Genomic DNA, 17555 nt, shown 5'->3' with positions numbered 1-17555 from the left:
GGGCGGAGGCAGCGCCCGCCCTGCGGAAGTCCCTCGGTGCCGCCGAGCGCTGCCCGCCGAGCCCCGCCGGAGCGCCAGGGCCGCCCGCCGTCCCCAGCACCGCCGCTACCGACCAGCATGGCAGGGCGGCTCCCGGCCTGCGTGGTGGACTGCGGCACGGGGTGAGCCGCGGCCGCTGACAGCTCGGGGCCGCCCGGGGCGGGGCCGGGCGGGTTCCGCCGCCGCTGCTGCTGCAGATGGCGGCGGGGGTCGCGCTGCCGGGCCGGGGAGCCGACCGCGCCCGGGGCCGGTGGCGGGGGGAGCTGAGCCGAGGCGGGTCAGGCTGGGCTGGGCCGGGCCGGGGGGAGCATCCACCGCCTTCCCTTCCCCGCCCCTCGCTCTCCTCCCCGGCAGGAGAGGCGTCCCTTCCCTCGGCTCTCCTGGGCCGCTCGGAGGCTCTCGGAGCTTCCCCCTTCGGTTCTCGGCCGAGGTTTGGGGTCCCTGTGCGGCTGCCGGGGCCGGGGGTGGCCACCGGGGACAAGGCTCCGGCGGTGCCCCGGGATGCGCTGGCTCAGGGGAGCGGCCGCTCTGCCCGGCGCCGTCTTGGGGGAAGGGGGTGGGGGGGGCTTTTGTGTGTATTTATTTATTTATTTTCTTTTAACGTGCGGATAATGTCATTTATTCTGTGATACTTCTCTCTCTGTGGAAGGGAAAAAAAAAATCCCCTCCCCCTCCCATCGAGCAGGCGCAAAGGAACTTCCTTAGTTTTGTCAAAGCCTCTTCCTGCTTTCGGGCTTTTATACCTTATAAGGCAGTTTTGAGTGTCAAACCTGAACCAAATCCGCTTTGGAAACGCTTCTTTTCGTTCAGCAGCTGCCAGGCTGTGCAGAGAACGCGGTGCCACCGGTATACAGCGTAAGGGAGGATTCGGGAGGAGGCCCTCGGGATTCGGGCTCCCTTCTCCCGGAGGTTCGGGCCGGAGGTGTCTGCAGGGAGCCGACCTGGGCGGGTTCCGCGGTCCCGCTTCCAGGAGCGCACTCGGGAAGTGAAAACCGCGCCGTGACCTCCCGCCCGCGGTGCGATTTTGAGGAGGAAGTGTATCATTTAGGCATCATGCATCAGTCTTTCATTGGAAAGGAAAGCACTGCTATGTTTTGAAGGCTGTTAAGCTACCACTGGTGGCATGCTGCTTCTTTAACTAAATTTTTTTTGGTTTGTTTCACTTCTCATCCACCTTGCCAGAAATAAAGGATTTTCTGTGACTGCAGTATAGTGTAGGTGCAGGTATTTATGATACTTATTTGGAAGGGCGTGTTCTTCTGAAACTTGTTTTTGAAGGCACGTGCTTATCTTCCCCTCAAGGTAATCTGTTTGGTATAGGACATTAATAAATTAATCTTTAAGAAGAGCAGGTACACACATATGTCTGTCACTACTGTGTGTGTGTCTAATAGTTGTATGAAGTCATACCTGTAGTTAAAGATCAACTAAAACCTTGAATTTTGTGGGATGAAGGAAAGTTTACACAGTGGGAATGAGAGTGTGTAGCTGAGTGTAGTGAGGGTACATGCGAGTGTAACGTGTATATTACTGTTTATCTTTCAAAGCAAAAGCTCTGTAACACTCTCCACCACATGCCACCAGAGGCTTTTTCCCATCGCACACGCTTGTGGATCACAGGTAGTCCCATTAAAGTCAGTAATCATGTCTTTATAGATTTGCAAAGTACAGGTTGTGACCACTGGAGTAGAAATCCACTGAAAGCTTTCAGTGATGCCCTGCAGGAGCAGCACGCAAGCACAGAGCTGTGTAAGAAATGTCTTTGTCTTCATGTCAGAGAGGTGTACCGAGGGACATGTGTGTTAAAACAAATGATCCTGGGGAAGGTCTGTGTGTGAGTATACCATTAATCGATTTCAGTGCACAGGGCATACTCTAATCTTCTTGAAGATGATGTTGGCCAAGTCTTGCTCCTATTGTATTTATTTCCCTCCAAGTCTTCACAAAATGCTGTAAGATGCTGTTTTATTGTGCACCAGTTTTTTTAACACAGCCCAACTTGTTCTGGTCTTTAGGCCTTTCATTTCAGGTGCATTTCCTAGTCCGAGGTTGTTCATCCTTGAAGTTCTGCTTCAGTACAGTGGGGACAAAGATTTGTAGCATTGGAATCATTACAGAGTGTTGGACTGGTTTGAATTCATTGAGTTCAGTAGACAGAGGTATAAAGTGGTGAATTTACAAAGGAAAGATCTAATGGTCAAGATAAAGAGGGAACAGGTGGGTAGTAGTGCAGTGGGATGTGATAGCATAATCATGCTCTTAGCTTTTATTTTTTAATCGTTGCAGCCCTCCCTGTCCATCTCATTTGTGTGTATAAGTGAGAGTGAGAACATGACCCATAGATTATGTCAACCCAGTGCTCAGTGCAGACCAGTTGAGGTCTCACCCAGAGTACTGTCCTGTCTGTCACAATGAAAGAAAGCAGACAAATCAAAGATAGCCCCTGAAAACAGGAAAAGATGTTTTGAAAATGCAACCAAAGCAGAAAGGGTGAAAGGAACCGCCCTGTTTAGAACAAGTAAGGTGTTAAATGTTCACCGGTTTTCCAATAAGTAGGCTTTTTTTAGAGGGGAAGGTTGATAATTAATTTATAATCCAAGGAGAATTTGCCTTACTCAGCAAAAGGGCAGATGTAGAAGAGATATTAAGGGTGTCTTCCTGTCTTGTTCCTGTTGATCTTAGTTTTGGGGTTTCTATGTGTAGGTGCATTTTTGCCACCTAAAACAGAGACATGAGAAAGGTGACAGAGTTATGCTTTTCAGCATCAGCCTGCCCAGATTATACAAGTGATAAGAACCTCTTTCAAAGCATAAAGAGACCAAAACACATTGGGGAAATCATGCGATCCTTGTCACTTGTTTTAACAGGTTAGTCAAACTTTTTAGGGATCATATACATGTGTCATAGAGCTGGAGCTGGGAAATGGATGAAGTCAGTGACATGGCAATCAGATTATGGGTGCAGCAATAATTATTCCAGTGTTACAGTTGTTACCTTGAAATTTGCATTCTTTGCTTAAGCAAACTTGATACCTAGAAAATAAGGTAATTGATACCTAGTAAGAGCAGGTAAATACTTAATTGTGGTTTTAAAAAGCTGCTCGCCTCATGCAGTGTCCTCTTAATTATACAGTAAACTTATAGATGTAAAATGAAAAATCTGAAGAGCCCAGTTAGTTTAACATAACTGTTAAAACCAGTATTATTTCTTTCTATAATCAGTAGCCTTCTCTGACTTAAATAAACCTCGTTTTGTTGGGTAATCTGTAGAACAACATTGTGGACCTTATTGTCAAGAAGTATTTATCCATTTTAATACTGAATTTGACTTCACTTGGCTGCTGAGAGTGCCTTTCTTTCCCTTTGCACAAAAGATGGGCAACCTGTCCATGAGCAATGAGCTGTGAAGTAGCGCCTATGTGCTGTTCTCTTGATATCCTTCAAACAGTGGTAGATTTTTAATGATTTTCTCTAAGTTAGTAGGTGTGCTGTTCATAAGACTTACTTCATGTTGTGGTGTATCTAAGAATTAAGTGTGTTTTAAAATAAAAAATACAAAATAGGAAAATAAAATGGAGTTATTTCCACGAAGTATATGAGCAACATACCAAAGAAGGAAAAAGGCTCTTACTCATTTTTTAATCACAGTAGGCTGCAATCTTTTGCTCTGTGCCTTTTGGGTATTTGAATAGTTCTTGCTGCCTGTTGTACAGGCAAACACAGCACTGCCTGCAAGTCATGATTAAAAGCTCTTCCTACGCCACTTTAGAATTTAGCTTGATTAGGTTGACAAGTAGATTTTAACTGTATCTTTCTGTGTGAATGTACTTTTTTCCTTTAGTATAACTTGTATAACACTGAATTAGCTCTTTCGGGATGGCAGATAATTGCAAGTGTTCAAATTAATGGCTCTTCAGCTGAGCTGAAGTAAGTGGCTATGTAACTACTGCAGTTCCAAAATGAGAACTTAATTTTAGCAGTGAAAGGGATATGAAGAAAATTACTCGTATTTTCTATACCTGAACTTCCCATTTTCTCTAGGCTTGTGTGCAATTTTTCTGTGGCTGTCAGGGGGATCCGTTTGAACTGGTGACCAGCTTCTTCAATGTACCCAGGAGTCTTTTGTTGGGAGGGTCATGTATATTGGTTATTCTTCTCTTGAGTAAGTTGGTTATGTGATTGTGTGGAAAAAACCCCAACCTGTTGTCATGGATCTTGCTTTCTTTTGCCTCCCCTCATATGCCAACCTAGGGTCCTGTTTTCACTTCCCATACGCAGGTCACAGAAATAGGTGTGGTTTTTTAACTTCTTCTTTCTGGAATACTAGGGAAGAATTAAAGGTTTTTGGGGTTGAATGAAGAGAGATTTCCTGTTCTTGATAGGAGCACAAGATTCCCTTGACACCTCATGGCAGCCTGGGTTCCCTCTGAGCTGGGAGCCAGGAAAATTAAGGCTTCTCAGGATTTCCAGGATTTCTTGATGTAACATTGCAAGCTGTTCTTTGGAATGAATCACAAATATCTAAGAGTTTCTTGGCTGTTCAGTCTCTGTAACTGGTTTTGCTGTGATTGAAGGAAGGATTAACTTTTGGGCATGTGGAAACTCAGGGAGGCGGAGGTTGGGTGGTGCTCAGGTGGAGTGCAGTGGAGTGAGCTTTGCTTTGGGGCATTTCCCTACAAACCATACTGCTCTGGTTAATCTTCATGCAATGCTTCTGCAGGTTCATGCTCTTGAGTAGAGCAAAACATTTATGGGTTGAGTGTCTTCCAATGTGAGAGGTTATGACAGGATTATGTCTTCCTATTGCTTGTCTGGGCTTCTACCTGATGAGAACATTTTGCAAATGAGAACAAGACCCATGAAAGGCAATAATCTTCAATAGACAGCAAAGATCTGTGAGAGGTGCAATCCAGTGCTATAAAAGCAGAGTGGGGGAAGTTACAGCCTTTATTTTTTGTGCTTTCCAACTTTTTTAGTATCTTACACTGGACCTTGAAACTATTTTTCTTTCCTAATGTTCCAGACATGGGTTATTTCCACAGGTTTTTTCAAAGCATAACTTCTGTTTAGTATAAAAATTTCAGCACTATGCTATTTTTGCAGTTAGACTGGATATCTTGTCATGACCTTCTGTGAGTTCCAGTCTTCATGAAAATGTTCTTTTTTGGGATGAATTTTCTGTGTGTTGTGTCATCCCAGAAGTAATTTTTCAACATGGAAAGCATGGACAAAATATTTCCTTAATGGCATATGGAAAAAATACTCTTCCAGAGTTTTAAGGGTATCTTTTGCTTGCCAGTGGCTGGAGTGGTTAGGCAGGGAGGGGAAAATGCCTCATCCTAAAAGTGGAAAAAGGAGCTGTGCTAGATTAAGAGTTGTGGTTTAAAAAAAATTTTGCAAGGAGATTCTAAAGACTGATGATGACTTGTGGTGTTCTCTTAAATGATTCTAATACATCACAGTTCATGTTGCAACACTCAGTGCTCAGAGTATGCAATATAATTAGGAATGATAGGAATTCAGTTAGGAATATATACATATATATTCCTATACACACACATATATTTTGGTTTTTTGTGATTCTATCACAGGAATCAGTTTATATCTTATTTGGGTGCATTTCAGAAGCCATTCAAGATCCATGACAGCTTCCAGTCCTTTTGTTTCTGCTTTGCTTTTCCTGTGTTCCACTTGTACTTGATACAGAGTAAATGGGTGGTGGCATTTCAGGGTAGAGCACAAACCCACTTGCATCCATGGGCTGGATCTGTAAAGTTAATGGCAAATGAACCTCCTCCTGTGTGCTACAGAGCTCCTGGCTTGGGGGAAAGGTTTGAGGGAGGGCAGGGTTGTAGGTGTGCCTGGGATAGGGCAGGTTCTGTTCGTGTTCTTTCGTATGTTTAGTACCTGGCTTGGACTTTCTACCCAGAAAATATGTTGATTGCATGAGTCCTGTGGGCATTTACTTGTCTAAATTAGTTGAAAACACAGTTTTTAGCAGCTCAGAAATACTGCACAAGTTCCCCAGTAGTAATCCATACTTTGTGTTATTTCATAGGTACAAATAAGAAACTTTGCAGTTGGTCATTTAGTTCGTGCAATTGAAAAGTTTCAACATGGTGTTTCAACATTTAGTTTCATCATTGCAGACTTTCTTTGGGAAATGCTAAAAGACTTTGACAATTTCAAACAAACTTCTTTTTAAAAACTTTAATGAATGTTTGTCCAAAGTTAAAAGACTTTAAGGAGACAATGTTAAGTTCAAAGGTGAAATAAGTAAAGATATGCTTCAGTTTATCCCGAAGGAAATTCCAAGTTCTTTTGTGTTCTGTGTAGGAAAAAGAATCTCTATTGCTGTAATTTTTAATTTTTGGTTTTGTCACTGAACTAAAATATATCTAGGTGTGCCAATCTTAACAAAAATCATCCTTGGGTAGATGCTTAAAAAACTAATTGGATTGCAAACGTGTTAGTGCCCATAGCAGGATTACTTCAGCCATCAAAATGAAGCATCATTCCTTGCCAAGCACAAGTGATGTATTGCTGGGGTTTTGTTTATCCAGTTACCAAGGAGGGTTATATCCAAATTTGAAAAAGTCATCGCTTTATCCACTGACTTAATGTAGAGTATAATATGATTGAATTCTTTTTTTTTTTTGTTCTGCTCATGAGTTTGCATTTTTAAGACTAGATGGAAAAACTCTAGATAAATGTACATTTTTTATTTTTCCTGGGGTTTCCTTTTTCTTTTTGTTATTCTCTTGTGGTCATTGCAAATGTTTGCATCTGTGCACAGGATGTGTTTTGGCATGCTCAGTCTGTGGCGAGCAAGATGCAGACAGGAGGTTGTCTGTTGATTCTTTATTTTGATTGTACCCTGCTATCAGTGAATGAATCCAAATTTTAATTCTTTACTTGGTGCAGTATCTCCTATCCAGTTTTTCAGTATTAGTATTTTGTCGTGACTTGCCTTAGGTGTAGCACGCTGTTTATCATCTGCAAGAGCTTTCACAATAGGACTGCTTGCATATTTACAGTCAGACTTCAGAATCTCTGTGATCCTGTTAAACGAGACCTGCTTTTTATATTAAACCAGATCCAGTGGTGTGGTTTTGTCCACAGCTTAGTGGGGCATTTTTTTCCTACAAGCCAACTGTTTCTAATCGGAAGCCGCCTTTTATTAGAAGCATGGTGTAACACGATAAATATGTAATCTGGTGGTTTAGTGCAGGCCTGTTCTTGATAGAAAACATTTGCTCACCTACTGGAATGCTGAAGTGGTAACTGGTGTCCAGAGAAGATTGTCCCAACACACTTCCAGTGTCCTGCAGTGCTTGCTGGGTGCTCCTGCTCTCCAGTCCCTGCTCTCCCAGTCCAGTTGGTTTCAGTTTACCCTCGGCTCAGATTGGTGTGATTGGGGTGATAGCAGTGACTGCTGGTTCAAAGCTGGAGCTCTCAAGTGCTGAAACTGTACAAATAACAGGCACAAAAGCTCAATTTTTTTTTTTTTAATGTGGAATAACTTAAAAGGTTTAGCCACTGTATTGCATTTGCTTGGAAAAACTCCCAAGTCAGGTTTATATCAGCTAAAGCTCTTTCTACATCATGACTTAGATTTTACCTTCTAATTTCTAAGTGCACAATTTTGTTTACTTGCAAGTTATATATTTGTCCATTCAATTGATCCCTTCTTGATTTATCTGTTGAAAAGGATGTATAAATAATTTATTCTCTTGGATTTTTTCTTCCTGATAAATGTCTATGCAATCACAGAATATAGTTGTGAGAGACCCACAAGGATCATCGAGTCCAACTCCTGATGCTCAGCTTATTTTGGGTAAATAATTAGTCATGTAAGACTTCCAGACTTTTGGGGCATTCTTTCCTCATTATTTGGAAATATTGCATGGAGTAGGCAGGCTGGGCAAAATGCTCAGAAAACTTGCAAAAAATTACATATAAATTAATTAAAAAGCCTCCCTGTCTAGGTGAGTGTTGTGTGGCTGTGGTGTAACACAGAGGCACTGTTAAGACGTGTGTTGAAATGAGTTAGTCTAGAAGTCTCAAAGGAAGCAGTAAGTAGAAAGAGAGCATTCTGCTTTTGCCAACACAAACTACTCTACTCTCATTATACAAAGATAATATCCAAAGCAGTTTGCTCTTCTTACTTTGAGGAAAATGTAGTTGAAGGAAAGCTAACGTTTTCTATGTTAGTATGTGCCAGCTTTAAATACTAGAAAGGGGATTTAGAAACATAAATAAAATTGACAGAGACTACAAACATCAGAATGCCAGAACTTGGATTTTGTCTATTGACAGCACTTAAATATGGGATGGTTTCAAGGCTCTAAGCTAGGATCTTTTGGTGATAAATACATCTTATCTTCCTGTTTACTTTTAGGAGAAGAGAATTTTGCTAGTGCTGTGGGGGTTTTTCTTAGGTTTTTGGTTTTGTGGTTTTTTTTTTTTGTTTGTTTGTTGGGTTTTGTTGTTGTTTTTTTTTTTGAGTTGTGATGCAAGTAAACATAGAGCAAATTGGAAATTTTTCTTATACTCCATCATAATGTTAGTAAAACCAGAAGGAGCACAATCCAGTAGCTTCCTCTGTTCTCCAGACTGGAATAAAAACTGTCGCCTGGAGCCTCTTACTTGTGTTTCATGTGAATTTGTTCTGAATGCAGTGTAGCACAGGCTGCTTTTGCCTCATGTTGCTCTTGGGCTTGCATGTGGAGGGCTCTGGTCTGGCTGTGTGTGGCTGTGACTTTGTGGTTTTCAGTAGCCGCTTCAGCTGGATTTTGCTACCAAGCATTACAGTCGTTTCTGTGCTTCGAGTTGTGATGTAGCTGCTGATAAAAAGCAGCACAGGATAAATTCCTATATAAAAGTATCTATACTTTTAAAGATAAGTTAGCCTTTTTTAAAGGCATGGGTTTTTGTATTTAGGAAATAAGTGTGTGTTAGAAGCACTCCCCTTTAAAGCTGATTTTGAGCTCATTTACTAAATTGCACACACCTTCAGTCTGCTTATGGTTTGTTTTACAGTGACAGTTTAGATGTGTGGCAAAGAAGTATTTGTCAAGGTGACAGGTCTTGCTCAAGTGGACTGATATTTTTCAGGGGAAATATTGTAAAATAATAGTTTCAGATATGCAGTAATGCAGTTAATTCCCAGGCCAAGGTTGTAGACTGCCAGATTTGTAACATCTCTGCTGTCCAGGTGGGGTCCTCTATGTTGTCATACTCTACTGGCTTTTACCATCCCTTCATGTGTCTCAGCTACAGTTTAACAAGATTCTTCATCTGAGAGCACTTCTAATCTTGTGTGCTTTTTCCATTTATAGAACTAGCTTTCTCTGGCTTTTTCTACTGATTACTTGAAACACTTGTTGATCAAAAGTATTTTAATATTTGACAGAAGCAGTTATTTAAAAATGCAAACGAGTAATGTGTAGTATATATTAGGTAAAGATGTAAAATATAAAAAGCATGACTCATTTCAAAGTCTTCCGCTGTCTTGTGTTTTATCAAGGACATTTGAAAAGAGTAAACTAATTTATTAATACAAGTCCCATTTTCCTGATATAATCCATTCTTCAGGGATTTCTGATCTGCTGCTGCTTAACCAATTTACACCTGATAGTAGAGCTGGGACCTTTTTTTTAAAGGGGTAAGGTGGCCTTCCTCTTTCACTGTAACTTTCTCATTATTTCTGTTTGCAGGGATTTGAAAAGCAAATATATCCTAGGCTTTTCAGTCTCATCTGGTGTACAAGAAGGGTGATAGAAGAAAGGCGACAAATATAAAAAATATATTAAAAAAAAAAGGCTTTTCAGTCACATGAGGCTCTGTGTATGAAGATTAGGAATTCATCCATGTTTGAGAAATTTTCCACTTCTTTTTAAAGCAGAAGTTATCCAATTAAAACAGGAAGAGATATTAAGCCCTTTTTGATGAAGACTTTGATGGACAGACCATCTGTAAGGAGCTGGTATTGAAAACCAGAATCCCTTTCTATTCTGTTTAAAACTTCAAGTTTTTGTCATATGACTTACTTCAAACCTTTTTGAATATATTACCATGTGTGTCCTCCTCAGAATGTCCCCACTCTGAGCTTTCCTGTAGTGCCTTCTATAACTTGGTTACTTAATTACAGTTTCTCTAGAGTTAAAGTAATTTAGCCAGCAGTGAATGTGTGTTGCATGATGTGTGTTGCAATCACCTCTCTGTCTGTCCTTGGCCCTCCTTTCTGGGTGTCTTCTCCACGTGGTTTCAGGAACAAAATGCAAAGCACTCAGGAGAGTTCATAAGGGGATGGCAAGAGACTGTCGGGAGAAATGGGAGATTGGCTCTAAACCCGTTTGCATGGAAGAGGATGTGGAGTACAGATCTCCTGCTGCCTGAGCAAGGGTGACACCTTGCAAGGCAGTATCAGCTTATGTTTAAGAATAAATGCATTTAACTCTGTGTAAAGCCTAATCCAATCATTGAATGTTAAACTTGCTTGGAGCAAGACCCCTTGGACAGGTTCTGCACAGGACTTGAGGTGTGTTTAGTTAAAGAAACCTTGCTGGGCTTGATGTGCAGGCTGTGGTACACACTAGAGTAGAATTTTAGAACTTACACATGCAAGCCAACCCGTGTGCTCTACAGGTTACCGTGCTTGGGAAGTCCATTAAATGCATCATGCACAATGAGATACAGGCAAAGGATATGTTACATTTTGAGTTAGAAACCTTGCACAGAAGGGTTGTGGCTCAGATGGTGAACAAATTCAGAGCCATCATGAACAGAGCAATTTGATGAACAAAAAAAAGCCCTCTGAAAACAATATCCATATAGTTGTTTTTCAAACTTTATGGACCTTGAAGGTAAACTAGAAAGAGACCATTTTGATTTTAGCCTAATCCTGACTTTCCTTCCAGAGTGTTTCTGGTTTGTTACTGCCACTTGCATTACCCCTCCGTTCCCACAGAAAAGTGTTTTTGTTTTATTTGTTTTTCAAGTTGTATTGCCTCTTTCCATTGGGATCAGCATTGAAGGTATGTCTTATTCCTGTTTGTAAGTGCATTTAAAAAAGTGTCCTGAGCATGAAATTGCTTTTAGTCAAGGTCTTTAGGAGTAGGTGATGGGAAGGCTGTAACCTGGATTTGCTCTACAGGAGTTGAAGGTCAGGTAACATTTGTCCTCAAGTGCTCTTCTCTGCTTGTGCTTGGCTAACTGGTGTCTTTGTGTTAAGCTGTCAGTAAAGTGACACACAACTCGCGTTAACCCCCCAGTTCTATTGTACTTGGAGCAGCTGAACAAAGTAATTACCCACAAAGCAGTTGTTCCCCCATTCCTGTCTCCTTTGTTACCGTTGCAGTTGTGCTAAAGCCAGGGTGTGTAACTTGGGAGAGTGTGTGACCTCTGATGTGAGCAGGAAAGAAGTGGAGCAAAAAGGCACGTGGTCAGTTTGTGGTTTGCAGGAGGCTCTGGTAATGACATCCTCATTAGAAGTGCTTGCCCTCAGTGCTGTTTCCTTTTGGCTTTAAAATTGTCTGTGTGACTAATACGTAAGTAACCTTCAAGTGACATTGCTTTCATGTCGTGGCCTCGGAAACATCTATTCTAGGTGAGAGCACATGTAAGAAATCCCATTAGTGCCTTGAGAACATTGTTGGAAAGCCCTTTGGCTGTCCTTCCAGAGAGCTCTCAGGCCAATCAGCACAGAGCTGAGGTGCTGTTTCAGTGTGAATTTGAGGTTGATGTGACAGTAGAGATGTTTCTCCACTGATAGCTGGGATATGGATTAGTGGAGTTGGAACCTTCATTCATTTCTACCCATTGACCTGTCTGTGCTATGAATATCCCTTACAGAAAATCATGTTTGGTTTGTCACATCATTACGTCTGTGTAGGCCAGAGGGTGGTGTGTGTGACCCCCTTTCCTTTTGGAGAAGGTGTTGCAGGGAAGTCACTGGGCAATATTAGTGCCATATATATGTATATTGATAGATAGTATGGAAGGGGTGTTCTATATACTGACACATATGTATGGAGACTTGGTGGAATGATCTTGGATACTCTGTAGCCAACCTCCTGAAGTATATCCGAAGGTCACAATTATCTGACAAATTTTTTACCATGTTTATTTTTAAGAGTTTTTTTCTTTTTCCTTTTTTTCTTTTTTTTTTTTAAGTGAGCTGATGGGCCACAGAAATGCACTCCAGGTAGTGGAGAAATAAAGGAAAACATCTGAACAATCAAGGTTAAATTCAGGTTTTCACCTTTGGGATTTTGTAAATCAGTTCTGTGTTACAGATTTTAATAGAAATCTGCGTATACCTTTTTACTCACGTGTGCAGGGCCTTACATTCTTACTGCTGAATGCCCTAAATTCAGTGTGGAAAAGCTGAGTCTGAGTCTCCTTAAATGAAATGTGTCTGCCTGTCTCTATGGAAGTCCCTCCTGCCACTCTTCAGTGCTGTGTAGCAAGCAAGACAAGCCAGGATTTACTGGAAAAGTGTGATCCAATATTGGCACTGCCTTATGATATCTTAAATATCAGGGTTTTTTTCCTGTACTGGCAGTGATTGCTGCTCTGAAGAAGACAGGGTGTGCCTTGTTCCCCTGTGAATCATACATTAGTCAGACACTGGATGTCATGTATGAACTGCCTGTGGAAACTGTGTACTTTGTGGAATCTGAATTGCCTATGGTATTTTTTTTCCATGTGATTTAAATAGGTACTTCAAGTGATAGAATTGATCTGATTAGTCTGAATAAAGCCTCATCTTTGCAGGTTAATTTGTAAAGAACCTCACTGTTACTAGATTGTGCATTTGGAGAACTGAAGGTTTTTATCAGCTGTTAATCAGTTTTAACTTACGTTTCTGTCTCACCTGTCACATGTTTAGACTCCATTTTAACTCGAATATCTCTATGTATGTTTAGTTATGAAAATCAAGCTTAGTCTTTATTGTGCCACTGTCCAGAGCCCAAGCTGTCAGTCTCCATGGGAGCACTGCAGCAGACTGGATGTGCCCTCGGGCCTGAGGAACCTGAGGGAGCAGCAGATCCTTCCCTGACCCCTGGGCAAGCAGTGGTGGAGTACCCAATGTGGAAGGGAGTGTGGCAAGGAAGTCTTGGCACACTGGAGATGTGAAACATTGTGTTGGAGACTGCAGTGGAGACTTACTGATAAAATGCGTTAATATTCAGAGACCAGAAGTCATGCAGATTTTCTCCCCTTTTTTTTTTTTTTTTTTTTTTTTTTTGGAAGCCTAAAAATGCACTTCTTTTCTTTTTCCCCTGAGTCAGTAGTACACTCTACCATACCGTGCTGAGTAGGGCATAGCATTTTTATACATGCTGATTTTATGTCTGAATAAAGTATTTTTATGTAAAATGCATCTTTCATGTGACTGTTTTTCTTTCAGTCTGCTGGCTGTGTATGTGCTGGGCAGATTCCCACCCACAAACGACTAAAGCTGCCCATTACCCACAGCAGTTTAGCTTTTGCTTTCTTTGAAATAGTGAGTTTAATAATCAAACAGTTTTTAACTTTTTTTGCTTGTTAAGCCACTTCTAATCTAGTTGTAGGTTTATGTAGCCTTCAGGCTCCAAAGTTCATGTGTAGATTTAGCTTTAGAATCTACATGCCACGGTTCTGGTTTGCAGGGGAAGGTAGAGGGAGTGAGTCAGTATTTGCTGGTTTTCTTAAATGAGGCACTAAAAACCTCTTAAAACACTCTAGATACAGTGATCAGTTTTACTGTGCATTATAGGTTTGAAGCATCAGTTTGTGGAATTCTTGACATTTCTTTGGGGAACTAGATATTTAAGAAGAAAATTAAAACCAAACTTGTGTGCAAAATCTGAGTTGCATGTCCTGATTTGAGGCACATACAGTGCCTAATGTTGATGTCTTCATGAGATTTGAAGTTCTTCCTAGTATTTAGGTTTTTTTTTTATTTTCCCATTATTTATTTTCTTTTGCCTGTGAAGTTTTTTTGGGTTTTTTCCCAGTAAATGTTCCTGTTGATAAGAAGTCAGGTTTTTTGCATGGTTACTTTCAGCTATTATGGTATGTTGCACACGACATCAGGTTTACAGTTTCAAAAATACCTCTCTCACAAAGCATTTTTGGTGTCAGATGAGGTCCTTTGTTAATCATTTTGCTATTAGGAAAGAAATACACCTTCCTGCTGAGGATGTGTGTCTCTTGGCCCAGCACTGATGGTGCAATTAGTGTCAGTGATAGAAATTGTGTGGGTGTCACGTGTGGGCACGTGCACAAGTTGCTCACGGCTTCGTGATTGGCGTCACAGCAGAACCTTCTGCAGCAGCACCCCTCTTCCAGCCTGGGATACCCAGCCTCTTGCTGTATTTGTTGCCAGGCATTTTGCTGTGTTACTGCCAGGAATTTATGGCTTGTTAAAGTTAGTGCTGCCCTATACCTCCTAACATATTCCAGTTTTATGTCAGAGTGCTGAAAACTGTAGAGGTGCTACTACAGTGCTCTGTGCTTTTGCTGATGGTGCTAATTTAGTTAGTGCAGCTGTCTGATTGTACACAGAAAATGAGAACTTGTCACGTCTGTGTTGGTTAAAAACATGTGGGTAGACTCCAGCTCTTAAGTTAGAGCAGTGCATTTTGGTCTGCATGTTTTAGAATGTGCATATGCTGCTGGTAACTCTTTGGTAAGATTTTAGCAGCTGGATAGTTTAGTACCCTGAATTTCGTAGTTACTTTTCATGAATACTTTGGTGATTTCTTCAGTTTTCTTATATCATGACAATGAAGATAATGTACATATCCATAGCACGTTCTGGAAGTTGGGTGGGTGAAAGCATGTAGTTGTTTGCCTCTTGCTTTCTTTACTCTTATTAGACACATTGTAACACTTTCCCATTTGTTAAATGGAATGTCTTTTGCTACTACTTGTCATTTTCAGCTGTCAGTACTTGCCACCTACAGTAGCACATCTTGGGAAATGCATGTGATATGTCGATGGCCAGCCCTGCCACGTGCCCAGCTGGCAGTCCCTGGCTGGGGGAGCTTTTCCCCCCATAGTTAGCAGTTACAAAACACTTCTTACCACTACTATTTACAGTATGAAAATATTTCTATAGAAATGCTAACTGCTGAGCAGCGAGGAACTGCTCTGACAAAGTTATACTCCTAAGCAGTGATAAATTCAGTTACATACTGTGTATTTTAAATAAATTTTACTGCAGTGGAAGTTGGCAGTGATGCTTGATCTGTGGTAGGGAACATTGTTTTACATTTCAAAAAAGAGTTATTAGTTTGCCTGGGGTTTTTTTGTTACTTTGTTTTTAAAGGAAAATCAATGGGTCTTTCTGATATGGGAAGAGGGATCTGTTCATTAAAAAGGGAGATATCCTTGGTGTTTGTGTTATTAAATATTATAACCTAATCTTTTTTTTTGCCTCAACAGGTATACAAAGCTCGGATATGCGGGTAATACCGAACCCCAGTTCATTATTCCTTCGTGTAAGTATTTGTTATTTGTGTATGGATGCTAAAGTTACTCTTGGAGTTTCTATAACATGCTGTGTAAAAAAACAAACAAACAAAACTCATAAGAACAAGCAACTTGAAAAGACGTCTGAGAGACGACACAGTAATAGCGTGGTTCTGTTCTGTTTTGCTATGGATGCTCAATTTAGGAAGATGCATTCACTAAAAAAAGATACTAACACTTGAAGTGAAGTTAATTTGTTGGAAATGGAAGTCATGTTAAAATCCAGTAGCATGGCTGTATTTACTTTTCAGAAGGTTCTGTTGGTGATTTATCTGGTAAAACTTCAGCTGAACGTAAATAGAGGAAAAAATTTAAAATTGTATGGTTTGATATTTTTAGGGTTTAAAATGTTATACTTGCAGGTGTTTGTCAGTATTACAGCGATGTTAATTTACTGTGTTTTGCAAATAGAACAAGAAAACACCTCCATTTTTTCCCTGTGTGGAACAGCTTATTTATTCACTCCCTGTTTTCTGAACTGTTTCTCCCACTTGAAGTGATACAGTTCTACTCTAGAGAGTGGAATTCACTCAACTTCCTTTAGAAATGCTTCACCTTTTGACCCCCTACACCACTTGGCAGTTTGTCATTGTTCATCGTGCCAGAGTAATCACGTATTACATCCTGGTAAAAAAGGAATAATTAGCACACCCAGTTTCCTTGTAGATACAACAGGAAGAGAGCTGGAACTAATACCAGTTGAGCACAGCCACCGTAAAATAGAACTTGATAGTTCTGGCTCTGTGTTAATTTTTCTAGGAAAGATACTTCAAAAAGCAGTTTTCATGGAAAGCTAAGGTTAATTCATTTACTTGTATGAGAACAGGAGAATGCATTAAGAGGATCCTTTGAATGTCTTCTTCCTTGGCTCTTAATATGTAGTTCTTTGTTTGGTTGGTTTTCTAAATTGACTTTATTTGGTTTATCTCAGTGACATCTAAAATACACGCTACAGTTTTGCTTTCCACACAAAAACTAGATTTAACATTAGATTAAAAAATTTACTGAAATGCTCTTTGATTGCTCTTCAAACTTAGCACTCATTAAGTTGTTAATGGGGAAATGGTTATTTAATTTCAGAAAAATAGAGTTTGCATACTTTTTCTGCATTTTCAGATTTGGTTTATTTAGTTTTAAAATCGCTTTCTTGTTCCAAAAATGGAGAAGAAATATCATGACATTTTAAACAAATTTAGGAATGAAATGACCTGTCAGATCATTAAGCAGAGATATTTATGCAACAGTAATGCTTTTAAAATAGAAGAGAAAGGGGGGATATGAGATTTTTTTTGACAGCTTTTTGATCTAGTGTGGTGTATTTAAAAAAGGATGCTCAGTCTGGATGCTCTTACAGCTGAAATGGTCCTTGACTGCAATTCTGTTAATAAAAAAGCCCTTTTTCTCATGTGTGCTGCAATCCAAGTTAGATAATTACACTGACTGCGTGAGTTTGTGTTAATCCTCTGCTTCGAATGAAATAGAGTAGCACTGGTGTAATCCACATTAGAGAAATGAAAATAGAGTACAGCAGTTCCTAGTTTCAAAGTAAAGTGTTCCAAAAATTGTGTATCTCTTCAAAGCACGTTGATGTCTTTAATTTCCTTAATATTATCCCCAGTGGAAAAATGGTCTGGTTCTCCTTTGACTTCCAGCAGTGGTGGTTGCTTTTTATCGCTTTAATTCTCTAAAATTAATGTTTGCTGTTAAACAGGTTGGAGCAGCATTCCTTCTGCCTTGTTTCCTTGCAGCTTATCTTATTTACTTCTGCTCTTAACAAATTTTTATCTCCTTATGCTGTGTTCTTGATTTAAATCTGAATATGCTTCTGTAGGGATGATAAATGCTTGCATGGAAAGTGAAGTAAATGAGAATATATTTGGCTGACATTTTTTTTAAAGGGACTTGGGTTCATTGCTTTCTTCCCTGGCTGATTTTTAGATCTTAGATCATTAATTTTACTTGATTTTTATTCAGTTAATCAGGTTTTTCCTG

At 40.4% G+C, this 17555-nt stretch overlaps 1 protein-coding gene across 1 annotated transcript in view; it reads left to right on the top strand.

Annotated features, from left to right (window-relative positions):
- Positions 1–17555, top strand: part of ACTR3 (actin related protein 3) — a 29709-nt gene continuing 12154 nt past the window's right edge. Inside the window, exons 1-2 of the mRNA XM_050339910.1 lie at positions 1–161; positions 15477–15532. Coding sequence (XP_050195867.1) covers positions 118–161; positions 15477–15532 — 100 coding nt within the window. The 5' untranslated portion in view covers positions 1–117. The remainder of the gene's footprint in view (positions 162–15476; positions 15533–17555) is intronic.

Source organism: Myiozetetes cayanensis, unplaced genomic scaffold, assembly GCF_022539395.1.
Source record: "Myiozetetes cayanensis isolate MyiCay16 unplaced genomic scaffold, myiCay2020 scf9, whole genome shotgun sequence".
Taxonomy (NCBI): Eukaryota; Metazoa; Chordata; class Aves; order Passeriformes; family Tyrannidae; genus Myiozetetes; species Myiozetetes cayanensis.
This window is presented reverse-complemented; position numbering and strand designations above follow the sequence as displayed.